The 15,679-nt window shown below is 50.2% G+C and overlaps 1 protein-coding gene across 1 annotated transcript; it reads right to left on the reverse strand.

Moving 5' to 3' along the window:
- Positions 1–14,070: 14,070 nt before the first annotated feature.
- Positions 14,071–14,721, reverse strand: H1-1 (H1.1 linker histone, cluster member; the record flags this gene model as incomplete). The annotated part of the gene is made up of 1 exon (XM_080807134.1): positions 14,071–14,721. One exon carries the CDS (start codon positions 14,719–14,721, stop codon positions 14,071–14,073), a length of 651 nt encoding a protein of 216 aa, XP_080663260.1.
- Between the last annotated feature and the right edge of the window lie 958 nt (positions 14,722–15,679).

The raw sequence follows: 15,679 nt of genomic DNA on the forward strand, positions 1-15,679 counted from the left end.
GAAGCCTAATACAAGGAGCTGGGAAACCTAAGCCCGGGACGGAGTTGTACCAGGCGTGGCGTCTACAAAAGTTTGTGTTACATGTAAAGAGACATAAATATTACTGTACTGTGTGGTTAGTAGGCAAATGAGCAGTGTCTGTAAATTATACTTAACCAACCTCTACCAACATGTCATATTTTGTAGTTACTCTGCTTTTACTGGCTGCGGTTAACTACCTGGGCATCGAGTCATTTTAGCGTATTTTCTTGTCTGCTGAACTAGGAGTTAGAAGGTGTTGTGTCCGTTCTGAACAAAATATTCCTAGCAGCTGTACTCTCCGTCTCGAAGTAGAAAAACCCCTTTATTGATACTATCAAAATAGAAACAGCAGAAAACAGAAATGTGCACACAGATGGGAGCACTAGTAAGCAGTGAAGGAGGGTAAGACAGTTACGTCGGATCGGGTCCTCGCACGTGCAGCCGCATGGGCCGGGGAAGCCCGGGGGACACGGCCGGGCTGCAGTCCTGACTGAGGCCTGGGCGGAGCGTCCTCCCCTCGGCCGAGACTTCGACTCACCGTCCCCATAAGGGCCCCATTCACAGGGTGAGTGACGGGGTCTGAAGTGAAACATTTGTTGGCCGGCGTGCAGTTTGGAGCGAGCTGCCTTTCCAGGTTCTCACGTTCCTGTGTCATCAGGGAGCCCGGGCTGTGTGTGTGCCCCACTCCCGGATGCCACCCTGCGGGGCCGGCCCCCCTGGAGCAGGAGGGGACGCGAGACAAGATTTGTAGCTCTTGGTGCTCGGAGCAGAAGGGCCAGTTCTGACCTGGAGGCTGCTCACGTCCGCTGACCGGGCTCCCGAGCTCCCTTATGCCGCCCGAGTCTCGCAGGTCAGGGTGGTCGGGTCTGGGGGGACAAGTCCCAAGACCCTCCGTCCAGACGGCGCAGCACGTGAGGGGCTCTGGGGACGCAGCCGAGGCTGTGTGCACGGTTACCATCCGGACAGCTTCAGCCTAGAGCAAGGGGAGCGGGGCCGGAGGGACACGGTGCCACGGGCGGGTTGCCTGGTGCTGACGGACGGAGTTCTCCAGAAACGTCTTCTGTAAAAGCAGCTTAAGAGCCTCTGTCCCCAGAGGTCACCAGACCCGCCTTCCCTGGAAGTCCTCGGAGCAGAGTTGGATGGAGGTTGACATTATCAACCTGTCCCTTTCTGCTCCCTGTCCAGACTGTCGCCTCCGACAACCCTTGCCACAGTCGGCGTGGGCTTGCTTCCTTCTCCTCTGGGGCCCGGGGTGCTGAGGGTCGCACCCCTTGCCAGACACACCCCCACAGGGCCTGTGGGGATGGGCGGGCTGGGGGGGAAACTCCCTCCCAGCCTCTTGCTTCTTGAGGTGGCTCCGGGCCCTGTGGCCGGGGTTTGTGGCCAGTCCTCCCCATTCCTAATGTTGGCTGGGACAGGCTCCTCCCACTCGTCCTTTCTGTCTGGCCACTAGACCAGATGTTACTTTGACCACAGGACCTTTGTCCTGTTTATGGAGAAACCCAAAGCCACGGGTAGGAGCTCCACCAACGTGGAATCAGATTTATTTACCCTTACATCCTGCCGGAATATGGGAGACAGGGCGAGGAGAGTTGTGTCTGAACCACTGGGAGGGTTTTTTTTGTTTTAGGAGCTGGAAGACAGAAACATCAGCTTAATAAGCTTTCTGGGTTCAGCTGAAATGTGAGCTGTCAGCCTCGCTGTTGCCTTTGTGAGTTATGTAATAATCCAAGCGATATCTCACAAACCTTCCACTCCGTGGAAACCTAAATGTGTCACATTTGCTAACAAGCAAAAATTACATTTATGACATAGGAGGCCATTATATTGTCTTTGGATAACAGTAAAATATAAGGGAGAAATGGATTTGCTTGGGAATTTTTCATATTTAGCTTAGCACATCTAGCCAACAGAGATATCGGATTAATTACTAGTTCTATTAAAGTAAAAACAGGCATTTTGGAAAAAAGGGGGGTTCCGCTCTTTTGGTTTTTTATACTCATGTAAAATAATACCTTTATATAATAAATAAAACTTAAGCATGAGGGGAGCATTTATTTCTAATAACTATTTTAAAATTACACAATAGTCTAAGTGATGATGCAAATGGCTTCATAAATTAGGAAATTCTGATAGAATCAACTCAGTAATACAACGAAAACTTCATGAGTATCCATAACCATACGTATTTTAAGAAACCAGTTCTAAAAGAGCCAGTATGAGGAATATTATAAAATGAATTAGGGCAGCTGAAATAGTCTGTATTTTCTCCTGACAAAACAGGTGAGTGACTCTGTAAGTTTAATCAGACGAACAAGTTTGAGGAATTGTGCAACAGAATCAGTGATTATTATGAACACAAAGTAGTCTAATAAAAATGTTCAATTAAGTAAAATAAGCAAAAAAGAAAAGTGAAGTACTCTGACAAACGATGGAAAATATACTCACAGATTAAAAAGTTTATAAAAACTAGAATTTAATGTACAAAAGTAAATATAGTTCTTCGTTTTGTCCTGAATTTATTTTTTTCTTCTTTTTTTTTTAAGTGGGTTTTCTTTTTTTCTAAACAGGAACAGGGAACAGGGAACGTGAGGATGGTCAGAAGCGCCTGCTCAGCATGCTCTGGTTTCTGGCCGGAAACACCGAAAATCCGTCATCCCATCCTTCCTTCCCTCCTTGTTCCGGGTGAGTAGTTCCCTTTGGGTTTCCATGTGGTGCCCTCTGGAAGCCCAGCACCTTCGTGTTGTCCTATCACCCCTGTTTCACCTCCAGTTAGAAGTCAGCGTGTTGTCCCTAAGTCGGGTCCCCGTAGCTGCAGATCTCGTTCTAAGTCTTATTTTTAGAAACATGCCCTGCGTGCGGGCTGGGGTGGGTTGTAGGCCTTGTGGGTGCCATTGGGAAGGCTTCTGGAACGTCAGTGGGGATGCTGGGTAAAGAGACGAAGTGGGCTGGAGGAAGGGGAATGCACCGAGGTGGAGGAAACTGCTAGAAGCTCAGAGGTTGGAGACGGAGCAGCATGTACGGAAAATGCACAAGCGGGTCTCAGTCGGCCCTGTGCCGAGTGACAGTGAGCTCCCGCAGGCGGCGGCCGCGTCTGTCACTAGCAGAGGGTCCCTCTTGTTACACTAGGAGGTTAGCAGCCGAGCTGCAGGAAATCCTGACCTCCACAGCCTGGAGGAGGGTCTGTCCTCCCAGCGCTGTGCTCGCTGGTGTGGGCCCAGGCACAGCCACGCGGGGCTGCGACTGCGGATAAGCAGCAGCACTGAAACACGGTGAACCTGCAGGAGGAACGAGGGTGGCTCCTTTCTGAGGCGCGTCTTGGCCCGCCGCCCCGGTTCTCAGACTGCCGGGAGGGGAGGAGCGAGCCCCCAGACCCCAGTGAGACCGAAGCTCCTCCCCAGTTCCAGAGCAAGGAGCGAGCGCCCTGACGAGGCTCTGGGGTTTCCAGCTTCGGGACCGTTGACCCCTCGGTTTCTTCCTTCAGTTGAAAATTTCAAGACCCTTGGATTGTAGTAAGTAAGTAGTAAGAGTTTAGTGTAAGTGTGGAAAAAGTCCTCAGAGGAGGAACAACATTCTACTGATGGCTGAAAAGTGAGGGATTTGTGATTTCGTGGGACCCACTGCTTCCCGTGTTCTCTCTTGAGCTCGAGGTGGCGGGATTGTCCCTTTCCCGAGGAGCTTTGGGGCTCCCTGACGCTCCCGTGCAAATATGCCCTGTGATCTTCCAAAGTTGCAACTTGTACTGAAATTCCCAGGCCTGTGGGGAACAGTGAAGATACTGCCGCATCGTCTCCTTGCCCCGTGCCCCTGCCGAGCTTTTTTTTCAACCTTTGTTCGTATTTTTAAATGGAGTTAAAATCAGCATGTGTAGAGAAGGGGATCCCAGCCCTTGGGCTTCGTGGAAGCTGGTAAAGGATGACACCAAAGCCCCTTGGATTTGATGTTAGACTAACCGAGTGACCAGCCTTACAGAACTGCGAACCACAGTAACTGAATCAGACAGAAGCCACGTGACGTTTCGTGGCTTCCGTACTCCGTCGTGGGAGTCTGATCCCGGACTGGATCAGTGTGGAGTGTGGACCGCGGCGGGAATGAGCGACAGCCAGCCCGCCCTGCTAGTTTTCGCCCGCGCTTGGGTGAGGGAGAGCCCGGAGGAAGGCAGTTCCTGAGAACATTCTCTGAAACTAATGGCATGTCCATAAATGCTTAATAGTCAGCTCTTGAGAAGACAAACAAGGAACCCCCCCCCCAAATCACACACACAGACAAAACCCCTTTAACCTGTAGTGCTCGCCCATTTCTGCAGTGCACCTGTTCCCGCACAGCGGGTCTTACACTAGCCGGGGCTAAGTGCGGAGGGGGTAGCAGAGCAACGCACAGTAGCCCACAACGGAGTGTCGCCGCTCCACGAGCCGGGGGCCTCCCGGTGGGTGAGGATAGTAGTGAGGTAAGTAGGAGGTGTGGAGGATCTGTTGACTTTTCTTCCCCTTTTTTTTTTTTCTTAAAGAGTGTGTGAGTGGTAAGGAAGGGCAGAGGCAGAGGGAGAAGCAGGCTCCCCACCGAGCAGGGAGCAGGATGCGGAGCCCATCCCAGGACCTCAGCTGAAAGCAGACATTTAACTGACCGAGCCACCCAGGTGCCCTACACTTTGTTTTGAATATAAGCTATTTAATTGTAAATGTATTTAATTTGTAATATTCGCTGAGTTTAAACAAGCAGCTCACAAAATGCCTGAAAGCTTAGCAGTTGGCCCTGGTGAGCGGTGTGAGCCGCCCCCACTTGGCGGCTTTGTCCTCCTCCTCCTGTGTAAACGATCCAGTCCTGCGACGTGGGGAACTGAAACCACTCTGAAACTCCAGGTGGTAGCCAAGATTTCCAGACCTGTGAGACATGAAGCCGACTGTCAAAGATCCGTGGCCAGGAAGTGCTAGAGTGGGTATCCGAGCCTCAGTCCTTGTGTCCCCTCACCGCCGCCCCACTCCGGAGTCCCAGGCAGCTTCTGTCCCCTGCATCTGGTCAGCTGGCCAGCAGGTTCTCCCTCAGGGCGTCGGATTCTGGAAGTAGCTGTCCTCTGGTGGTCTTCCAACCCCAGCTCTGTCCTGGGGCAGGAGGGCCTGGGGAGCCAGGTGTCTTTCCAGGGCCTGGTACTGAAGGCTCTCTTTAGGGCTGATGAGTTCCGGGGAGGATGGATGCTGTTTCAGCCTTGGGGGATCCGGAGGGGCTGGACAGTGACGTAGGGGATAAAGGGAGCTGCCTCACTGAGGACATTGGAGTAAAACCTGAAAGAGGGTGAGGGAGTGAGCTCTTGTGCTTTCTGGGCAAACCATTCCAGGTAGACGGGATGATCCATGCAAAGGCCCCAAGGCAGCTGTGTGCTCCCGAGGCTCCTGGGAAGGGCAAGGCTGCTCCTGGAGGCGCGGTCAGGGTGACAGAGGGAGGCGCTGGGGGCGTGTCTGGGTGCAAAGACATCCGGCTGTACAGAGCAGGGTAGTTTGCACTGCTGGGCGCAACCCACTAAGTATTTGTGAAATCAGTTTAAGGGGCTGCTGCCAACTGTTTCTTTATGAGAGAACAGAATGTAGAGAAAATAGCACAGAAAAAGTAAAGTTAGGGTAAGTATTATTTAATGAAATACTTGTTTTGCTTTTCTGTCTTTGCTGTGACAAGTAGTTCTTACCGAGTGGAATTATAAAAATAGATGTTTGAAAGGCCTGGCCGTCAGACCTTGCAGGACACTGGGTTTTCTGCTGCGTGAAGAGGGAAGCTGATGGCAGGATTTGAGTCGGGGGACACGGGAAAACACCTGCCCTCTGTGTTGGGAGCAGACTGAAGAGGAGGATGATAGAAATAGGAAGATCGGTTGGGAGGCTGTTGCCGCGGGTCCAGGGGAGAATTAAGGCGATGGAGTGACCCTCTGAGGACAGGGGAGGGCCTGTGGGTGCAGCAGTCTGGAGAAAGACTGAACGAGAGGTGTTGGACGCCTGTGCGGCAATGTAAGTCGGCAGTTTCTAGAAGTGCGTATGCAGTATTAACCTTACCCAAAGAGAGGTCTGGCCTTTGCCCCTAGCTGCTAGGAGGTGATCTCGAGGCCCTTGGAGAGTGCCTTTGTTTACCTGGCAGCCTCGGCCACTGGACAGTCACCAGTATAATCCATAATGGGAGCTTTGGGCCACACAGGATCTGCTCCTCCTCTGGGGGGCTGGGACGGCGGGTCGGCCATGGGACATCAGTGGTGGAGCTCCAGACCTGTGAGAAAGTACCTTTCGGTGTAAGCCACCCAGGCCATGGGGTTTTGTTGGGGGCACACAGTGTGATAGAAAAATGGGCAAGAGATACAAAGGAAAACCGCGCATCTGCCACGATGGATAACATTGAGAAAGACAAACGATGTTAATTAAAAAACAAACCCAAAACTAGAAGGATATGAAACAGGGATTTTCATCTAAATTTTACTCAGTATTAGGTTTGTGAGGTTCATCTGGATGTTCATAACTATGGCTTTCATTTTCGTTTTTGATTTCAGAGCAGGGAGAAGTGGTACAACCACTTTGGAAAAGTTTAGGGTTTGACCCAGTGATTTCTGACTCTAGGAATGTAAACATCCTTGTGTCCGCACAGGTGCCGAACCACGTGCAGGAGCGCTCGTGGCACCGTAATCCCTGAGAGAGAAGTAAATGTCAGCAGTGGAACAGACGCCTAAGCTGGGGTATAGTCACAAAATGGAAGCTGATATAACACAAACGAGTCACACTTCTACACAGCAACACAGATGAATCTGCCAAACCTAAATTTCTGCGGGAAAGACACCAGGCACAAAAGTAGTCTGATTTCCACTTAATGTAAGATCCCAAACCAGCCAAACTGAATGACTGTCGGAAATCAGGAGGAGGGACATTTAGGGAGGACGGAGGGCGGTGAGTGACAGAGCAGGGGTGAGTAGCAGTTGGTGGACGATCTGTGTACCGGCTGGTGTGTGCTCCAGGGCCGTTCGCTCTGCTCGTTCATTGAGCTCTACAGTGCTCTTTTGTCACGTTTTGTTACAATTTTCTCTCTGTAGGTTATATTTCCCGATTCAAAAAGTTTAAAGGAGGTTGGGATCTTCTAAGGACTCTGGTCAGCACCGGAATGAACTTTAAAACCTCCAGTTTGCTTTCTAGGTACGTTCGGAGCTGCTTAACTGCTGCTCATTGTTTTCGTCTCTCAGTATCGAAATACTGAATGAGTATTTGCTGCACAACCACGGAGCGTGTAGCATATTAGCAGCTTTATAAATAGAAGGATAAAATCAACCCACACGATTTTGGGGGGAGCTGTTGCCGCCATTGCCTGAATCCTATTTCCAGTGGTCCCCTTTGTGTGTGGGACATGGGATAGTGCAGATCTGTGGGTCAATTCCCACGTCGCTAGGCTTTACCTTAGAGCAGCCAGGCACCGCTGGGTTCTCTAGGGGCAGAGGGTCTACGCGCCCACACCTGGACCCTGTGCCCTCTCTGAAGAATTAGCAGATATGTGAGCGATCCTTTAAAAAACACCGAACCCTATGTGAGTGTGGAAGAGAGTGGCTGCTTACAAAAGCTCCTTCGTCTTCAGTGCACGGGAATGAGACTACCTTACCTGCCTCTTACCTGTTTCCTCTGTAGTTAGGATTCCCCATGTGGAAGGTGACGGTGCCCTGTAAAGAGTTTGGAGGAAAGAATGATAAATTAGTTCAAAGAGAACACCCACTGATTCTAAGATCATAAAACTTAATCTAGTTTCTTCTCACTCATTGACCTTGAACGTGGCCCGACATACACGCCAGGTGACAGCACAGCGCTCTGAAGCTCAGGTGGCCCCTTCGTAGCCGCTGGGGCTGCTGTGGCCTGAATTCAGAGCGCAGCGCTCCCTGCAGCTCGCCCGCACGGAGACAGACGCTAACGCACCTCCAAAGCTTGTCTAGCTCTAAGCATTCCACAGTTCTTTGAAAAGCTGGAATGGTCATGATTGCCCTAAAATTGGAAAATAAGGACAGGAAGGGTGGGTGATCTTTGCCCTCTTCTGGGAAGGATCGTCAGTCCTCACTTAACACAGTGTGGTGCCAGTGCTTGGACAGAGGGACTGACGCACAACAGGAAGCCCAGAAGTCGACAACACGGGAATTTTGTATGCCATAAAGACAGCATTTTTTTTTTAATAGGTTCCACACCCAGTGCAGAGCCAAAGGCAGGGCCTGAACTCATGACCCTGAGAAGAAGACCCGATCTGAAATCACGAGTCGGACGCTCCACCGGCTGAGCCCCCCAGGGGCCCCACAGACAGCCTCTGTCATCGCTGGGAGTAAAGACGGACTTCCTGAGTGTGAGACGATGGGATAGTCGTTTGTAAAACACCATATATACTAGGATAAACTCCAAATAGATCAAAGATTGACGTTATTGTTTCTTTATACATTGTGTATCACGTACCTGTGGGAGGAGATGGAGAGCTCTGTCTCGGCCACAGGTCCAGGACAGACTGCTAAGTGCACGGCGGTAGAGAACTTGCATGCCTTCTCCTGTGAAAGGGCAAGGGAGAAAAGCGTGTTTTGTTTCTGTTCTGCATAGACACTGGAAAGGGAACTGAGTGGCCAAGGTCAGTGACGTGGAACCGGACTTCTCAGTGTGTAATTTTGACTTTTGTATCAAACTATTTATTATAAAATGAAATAAAATAGACGGTGACCAGTAAGAGTCGAAGTCCACTCACATTTCTGTCTTTAGGCATTTGTATTTAAGATTCCGTAATGATGATTTTACTGTAAACTGCAGCTTGCTGTGTTGCTGTTTACCCCAGAATCCCACTCCTGGAAACCCATTCTGAGACACCCTTGGAAATGACCATATAGTTTTTGTTAAATAAATTTTAAGTCCAGCAGGTGACTGGTGAGATCAACAATGGCGCACACGCGATGGGATACTGGGGGAGCTACTGGGCCAGCACTGTACTCAGTCACCACGTAGTAGGTAATACTTCTAGTTTAACCTAGTTCTGTTGTTTTTTTTTTTTTTAAAGATTATTTATTTGAGAGAGAGAGAGATCACAAGTAGGCAGAGAGAGAGGGGGAAGCAGACTCCCTGCCGAGCAGAGAGCCTGATGCGGGACTCGATCCCAGGACCCTGAGATCATGATCTGAGCCGAAGGCAGAGGCTTAACCCACTGAGCTACCCAGGCGCCCAATCTACTTCTGTTTTTGTCTGCGAGTAATTTTCCCCGTTAGATTTGCAAGTACACATTGTCAAAGATCTGAACGATAGATAGGTTGTGGCGTAAAGAACAGAACAAACTCACCCCCCCACCCCACGTTCCTCCTTTTCCTCTGAGCACGTAGGACGCACAACCTGCAGCATCCAGGTGTGAGATTTCCCCTCCGCTCTTTTTCCCATTTATGAGCAAATGTGGGACTTACAGAGCCAAGGTCATGATTTGTTGTCAGTACTTTAAAGGGCCTGCACTGATCACCCATCAGTCCCGGAAATCCTGTAACTCCTGTGCTTTGCGCCTCTCTTTTCTTTCCTTTCAAAAATCCCCACAGGCAAGGACAATGCATTCATTTAGTAAATAATAGAATTTGTATGTCACCTCTTACTCACCTGTCTCTGGAAGACCTGGGACAAGCAGATGGATTTCAAGTCTCTCTACTGTCCTGTACAGATGTTAGATCTGATTCTGTGGTCAGAACATCAACACAGCAGATTCTTGGGATTGTGAGAAAACCGTAAGGGAGCATCTTAACCACTGGTTTTCAGACTTGATTGTGACCCCAATAAGATACGCAGTCTTCTTCATGACCCAGTGCAAACGTACATATGCCTAACGATGTAAGTGCCCCAAACCTAAATCCCAGGAAGCCGTATCTACCTTTACAGGGTGGCACACTCTAAGATGTTCTCATCTCTTCTCTTCCTGACAGTCCATGAAAATCACTGCTCTAGGGGCGCCTGGGTGGCTCAGTGGGTTAAATCCTCTGCCTTCGGCTCAGCTCATGATCCCAGGGTCCTGGGATCGAGCCCCACATCGGGCTCTCTGCTCAGAGGGGAGCCTGCTTCCTCCTCTCTCTGCCTGTCTCTCTGCCTACTTGTGATCTCTGTCAAATAAATAAATAAAAATCTTAAAAAAAAAAAAAAAAGGAAAATCACTGCTCTAATGCAACTTTTATATTAGCAAATGGAAGCACAAAGAATAGTCACTCAGTTTTATCAGTGACAAATGGTCAGGACTAGCTATCCTCTGCCCTTGATGTTTAATACCTCAGGATAGTACTTTCCCCTTTATACTTTTCTCTACCAAGGTCATCCTCTTGATGACCTCACCCAGGTTCATGGCTTTAATTGCCATTCATATACCAATGATTCCCAAATTTATACTTCTAGCTTAATTCAATTCCATCCTCCCCAAAACTATTCTCAAAGCTAGCAGTCACCTCCCTACTACTGATCTACATAATTACTTAACTAGTCTCAGGCCTGTACTCGATTCAGTCAATCAGCATCATTCGAATCCAGTTGCTAACACCCACAACCAGTTGGTAATCTCAGGGACTCAGAATTTTGATGGGGGAGCAAAAGTCTGGCTAAGGACAAAGCAGAAGCTGGCACCCTACCCCCCCCCCTTTGTGACATCTGTGACAGTCCTTAGGCACTCATGGCTGCCCTAAAGGAAGAACAAATAGCTAACTTGCAGAGATCACAATCCTGCAAGACCTGAGTCTCCCTCCCCTTACAAATGTCCTAATGATTTACAAGGAAGAGGCTTTCTTACCAACAGCCTAACTTCCAGACTTCCAGAGACCCAGAACTCAGTTCCTGAAGCCCTAACATTGCCCTCCCCTCTCTAAAATGGAAGGAGGCAGAGGTGAAAGGAAATGCAAATCAAGCTGAATTTCTTCTAAACCTAAAGCTCACTGACAAGGACATGTGACAGTAGAAATGTGACATTCCACCAGGAAGCTCCCAACTGGTACCTCAGAGAAAACAAACAAAACACAGCTTGGCTGGACAATAACCGGGCCACCAATATCCTGAAAGTTTTTACCATGTCAGCCCTTCTGAACACCCCCTTTGTCCTCACCTCCCCAACTCCCCAGTATATAATCACCACTCCTCAGGGTACAGGGCAGCATCTCTTTCTGCCCACAGGCCTGTCCCCGTGCTTTAATAAAATCACCTTTTTGCACAAGAGACGTCTTAAGAATTCTTTCGTGGTCGTCGGCTCCAGACCTCACTTATATTCTAAAACTTCATCAATTTGACTTGCCCTCCTCCTCTACCGCAGCACACCTGCTTCTCTCCTAGATGACCACCTTAGAAAAAACACATCTCTTTCTAGTTCATTCTTTCAGCCACATTGAGTTTGAAGAAAATTATATATCAATATATTAAAATCTAAAAGCTATTGAAAAATTTTCAAACAGCAAACTTTGAAGGTATTTAAAATAAAGAAGATGCCAAAAATTAACAAATATCCCAAAGGACAAACAATAGCTTAAAACCAAAAACTAAAGAGGAATTCCTGCTAAATTATTTACTTTGGAAATTCTTAGCAAATGCAGTACAAAAGGGAAATAAAATGCTTGGTATTCACATCAAGGAAGATATAAAAACCAATAAGAAGTTATTTTGGTGATGACTAGGAAAAACTCAAGGGGCTCTATTTTAAAAAGTAACAAGAAGTGGAATTAGATAAATTGGTAAGTTCACTGGATACAATATATTAGTACATTGCCTCCTTCCTAGCAGTTAAGTCCTAAAGAAGGAGATGAGGGCCTTCCATTCACAGTAGAAACAAGCATATAATAAGGAAACATGACTTATACGGGGAGATCAATAGAAAAGAACAGAAGAAATCCCATTTAAGACTTTAATAACGGAGGACATACAGTGGGAGGAAGGGATAGATTATTTAATAAGTTGTGTTAGAACAACAGGCCATCTATCTGGGAGAATATAAACTCGGATTCTATAAAAGTGCATAAAGTTTTAGATGGGTTAGAGACTAAAATAATTTTAGGAAGCAATTTTGAGAGGAAAACCTAGGCTGTTGAATGAAGAATGGAGGGGTGGGGCTCAGTTTCTTAACCAAGAATGGAAATTACAAGTTTTATAAGTGTCTAATATTTAATATTTGGAATTTTATATAGCTATCTATAATGTATTTAATTGGAAAATTTACCATAAGCAAAATAGAGTAAAAAAAAATGCCAAAAATTAGAAAACTATCTACAACAGAGGTGATAAGTAGTTCACTACTATATAGAAAAACAACAATGGGACCAGAAAGACAAACTGCCCAATGAAAGAAATTAGCAAAGGGATAAGCCTGCATTCTCTGAAAAGTGTATTCAAATGACCAATAAACCTAAAGAAAGGATATATACTAGTGACCATGATAATGCCCATCAAACTGACAATGTGAAATAATCTTCCACCATTTAGACTGGCAAAACTTAAGACCACACCTTGATGGCCAGAATGGGTGGGGGGAACTATTTTCAGGACATGTCAGCACCAACTGAAATATAAAATGCACTCTGATCTAGCAATTTCAGTGCTGGAATTCCATCGCACTGCACCACAGCAATGGTAAATGTTAACAGTGTCAATGCTTACCAATAGGAAATGGACGAATAGCTTGTTACTCCATGTGAAGGACATTAAAAATAGAATTTGACTTGAAAGAATTTTCGAAAGGTTTCAAGAAGGAATGTGTATAAAGCTACCGTTTTGTAATTAGCACTCACTGAAAACCAAATGAACCGTCATACGGTCATGCAGGTGTATGATAGGTGCTCCTAGATGAGTTCAAAGAAAGCATGAATAGCTAGGCGCCTGTTGAAGGAAGCGCGGAGCAGAGATGCGAAATGCCTGCACGGCAGACATCGGATAGTGGGAGCCCAGCAAGAGAAAGGAGGAAAATATCACCTGAAAAATGGAACAAAGAGTATGCAGGGACATGTGTAAAAAATAAGGCTTTACAGTCAATTGAGTTGATTAGTAACCCTGGCTCACCATATGTTGTTTTCTCCTCGGAGGTGAAAGACGTGATTAAAATCTGCATCCTAGAATTAAATTTTAAAAGCCTAAAGAGACAATTCTGCGAAAGTGTCCTTTCCTACCTAACATGGTAGCGCCACCAGAATAGAAAACCCTGGGGGCGATAAAATACGCTCTTAGGTACAGAGTGGATTTGCAAATATTACCCAATCAGGGCAGTTTTGTTTCCTATATATACAGAAGCCGGGTAAGGGGCTTTGGGGCTTAGTCTCCCAAACTCCGTTGCAGTCAAGCTTTGTTGTGACCAGCGCCAGAAACTTGCCGGCAGCCCGCAACCCGACCCGCGCGAAGGCGCCGCGCCCGCAAAAACCTGCGATTCCAGAGCCCGGCCGGAGGCGCTGCCCGAGGAGTGCGGGGCCTACCTGGTGGAGGTCCTCGAGGACACCAACCTCTGTGCCATCCACGCCAAAGCTCGTCACCATCATGCCCAAGGACATCCAGCTGGCGCGCCGCATGTGCGGAGGGTGTGGCCAGGCATTCGGTTTCACTGGTTACCCCACAAGCACTTCTCAGGGGAGCCCAAGCCCATAAAAGGCCACTTTAAACACTATTGTCCCAAATACCGCAGGGCCCGGCTTTGAACTCAACTAGGGCAATCGCCAGGTGTGCACGCTTCCAGCTGGGGCCGGGGCGGGGCTTCTGCCACGACCGTAGTCCGCGTGGAGGATGAGGTGTGGACTTACTGCCGGGGACAATTAGCTCCCCAGGTATCGCTGATGTAGTTAACCAGGCAAGACAGCACAGTAGGCCGCTGGTTGCCAAACCGCGGTTTCGCCTAGGAAGGTTAGGCACGTCAGCTAGAATACAATAAACCTAAGAAATTGCGGTGTGGGGTAAGGATTAGCCCAAAACCGTCCTCGCAAGTGGGTGGCAACTCCACGTAGGAGCCGAGATACACGTACTAAAGCTCTTTCCTCTGAAATATGTTGGTGGCTCTTAAAAGAGCCGTTGGGTTACTGGAACAAGTTCCAACTGCACAACTCTACTTTTTCTTGGGTGCGGCCTTTTTGGGCTTGGCAGCCGTCTTTGGCTTGGTCACCTTCGCCTTGGCCACTTTGGGCTTCACAGCCTTGGCTTTGGCGGGGCTCTTGGCTACTTTCTTAGGCTTCACAACCTTGGGCTTCTTGGGACTCTTAGACGGCTTCTTGGCCACAGCCGGTTTTTTGGCCTTTTTCGGAGTCTTGACCGCTTTTTTAGTAGCCGCTGTGACCTTTTTGGGTTTCTTGGAAGCGCCCGTCACCTTAGCTTTGGCCACCTTTGGGGGGTTGGCCTTGGCCTCGCCGGAGGCCGCCTTCTTGTTGAGCTTGAAGGAGCCCGAGGCGCCGGTGCCCTTGGTCTGCACCAGGGTGCCCTTGCTCACCAGGCTCTTGAGGCCCAGCTTGATGCGGCTGTTGTTCTTCTCCACGTCGTAGCCGGCGGCCGCCAGCGCCTTCTTGAGCGCCGCCAGGGACACGCCGCTGCGCTCCTTGGAAGAGGACACCGCCTGCACGAGCAGCTCCGACACCGAGGGGCCCACGGACTTCTTCTTGGCGCTGGCCGCAGTCTTAGCCGGCTTCTTGGTTTTCTTGCCGACCGCCGCGGGCTTCTCGGGGGGAGTGGAGGTGGCCGGAGCCGGCGGCGCGGTCTCGGACATGGTGAGGGCGGAGCGCACCGAGCGAGCCGCGAGAACCTGACGGAGCAGGAAGACGCCGCAGGCCCGGGCGCGGCGTATTTATAGGGCGGGGCCGTGCTGTGATTGGTGCTCGCCCGCGCCCGCCTCTCGCCCCCTAGCGCGCCCCGCGCCGCCGCCCTTAGCGCGGCCCCGCGGGGACCTTGCGGCCGCTCCCCCGTCGCCTCAAGCAGACCGCACTTCTGGGCGGGTAGGGGTCGGGCTCCGCAGCCCAGTAACGTCGGAGGCTGCCACCGCCCTTCGCCAAACAAGCCTTCTCCTCCGGGGCGGAGGAAGAGCTGTTCGTCCGGGAGGCTCCCAGATAAGAATCCCGGGCGGTGTCGGGAGGGGCGCGCGTTCCCCACCTGTGAAGGACGTGAAGTGGCCGGGGAGGGGGAGAGGCCGGGGGCCCGCCCTCGACAGCGCCGTGGCCCTTCCCGGCGACGCCGAAGAGGGACACGCCTGGTCAGGAGCTTTTCCGCGTTTTGGTTACACGAGCGCACAATTAGACCCTCCTGCAAGTGCAGAACAAGCTGTTGCCACCGTCCCGTGCGCGTGACCCGCTCCCGAGGCCTTCCCGGCCTTCCCACGTGCCCCGGCGGGGCCGACCGGCCGCCCCGTGCCCTGTCGCGCGCTCTTCCCCCGCAGGGCAGCTCCCAGCCCCGCCCACGAGGGGCGTTCGGGAGGCGCCGGCCGGGCTCCACGCTCCCCTCCCCCGCGCCTCAGGGCGACAGCGAGAGGGCACGGCTCCGGTGACTTCTGCGGGCAGCCCTCCTGTAACTTCTCTGTGGCTGCGCGGGGCATTTAGAAGCGCCAGCAGGGCTCCAGTGACTCCCCAGGGCGAACCAAAGGAGAGAACAAAATGCCTCTTCCAGGGCTGCGCCCGGGAGCCCACACGCCCCTCCACAGGCTCGCGGACGTCGCCCGGGGGCCGAGAGAGGGC

This window comes from Martes martes (assembly GCF_963455335.1).
Source record: "Martes martes genome assembly, chromosome: 6".
Classification (NCBI taxonomy): Eukaryota; Metazoa; Chordata; class Mammalia; order Carnivora; family Mustelidae; genus Martes; species Martes martes.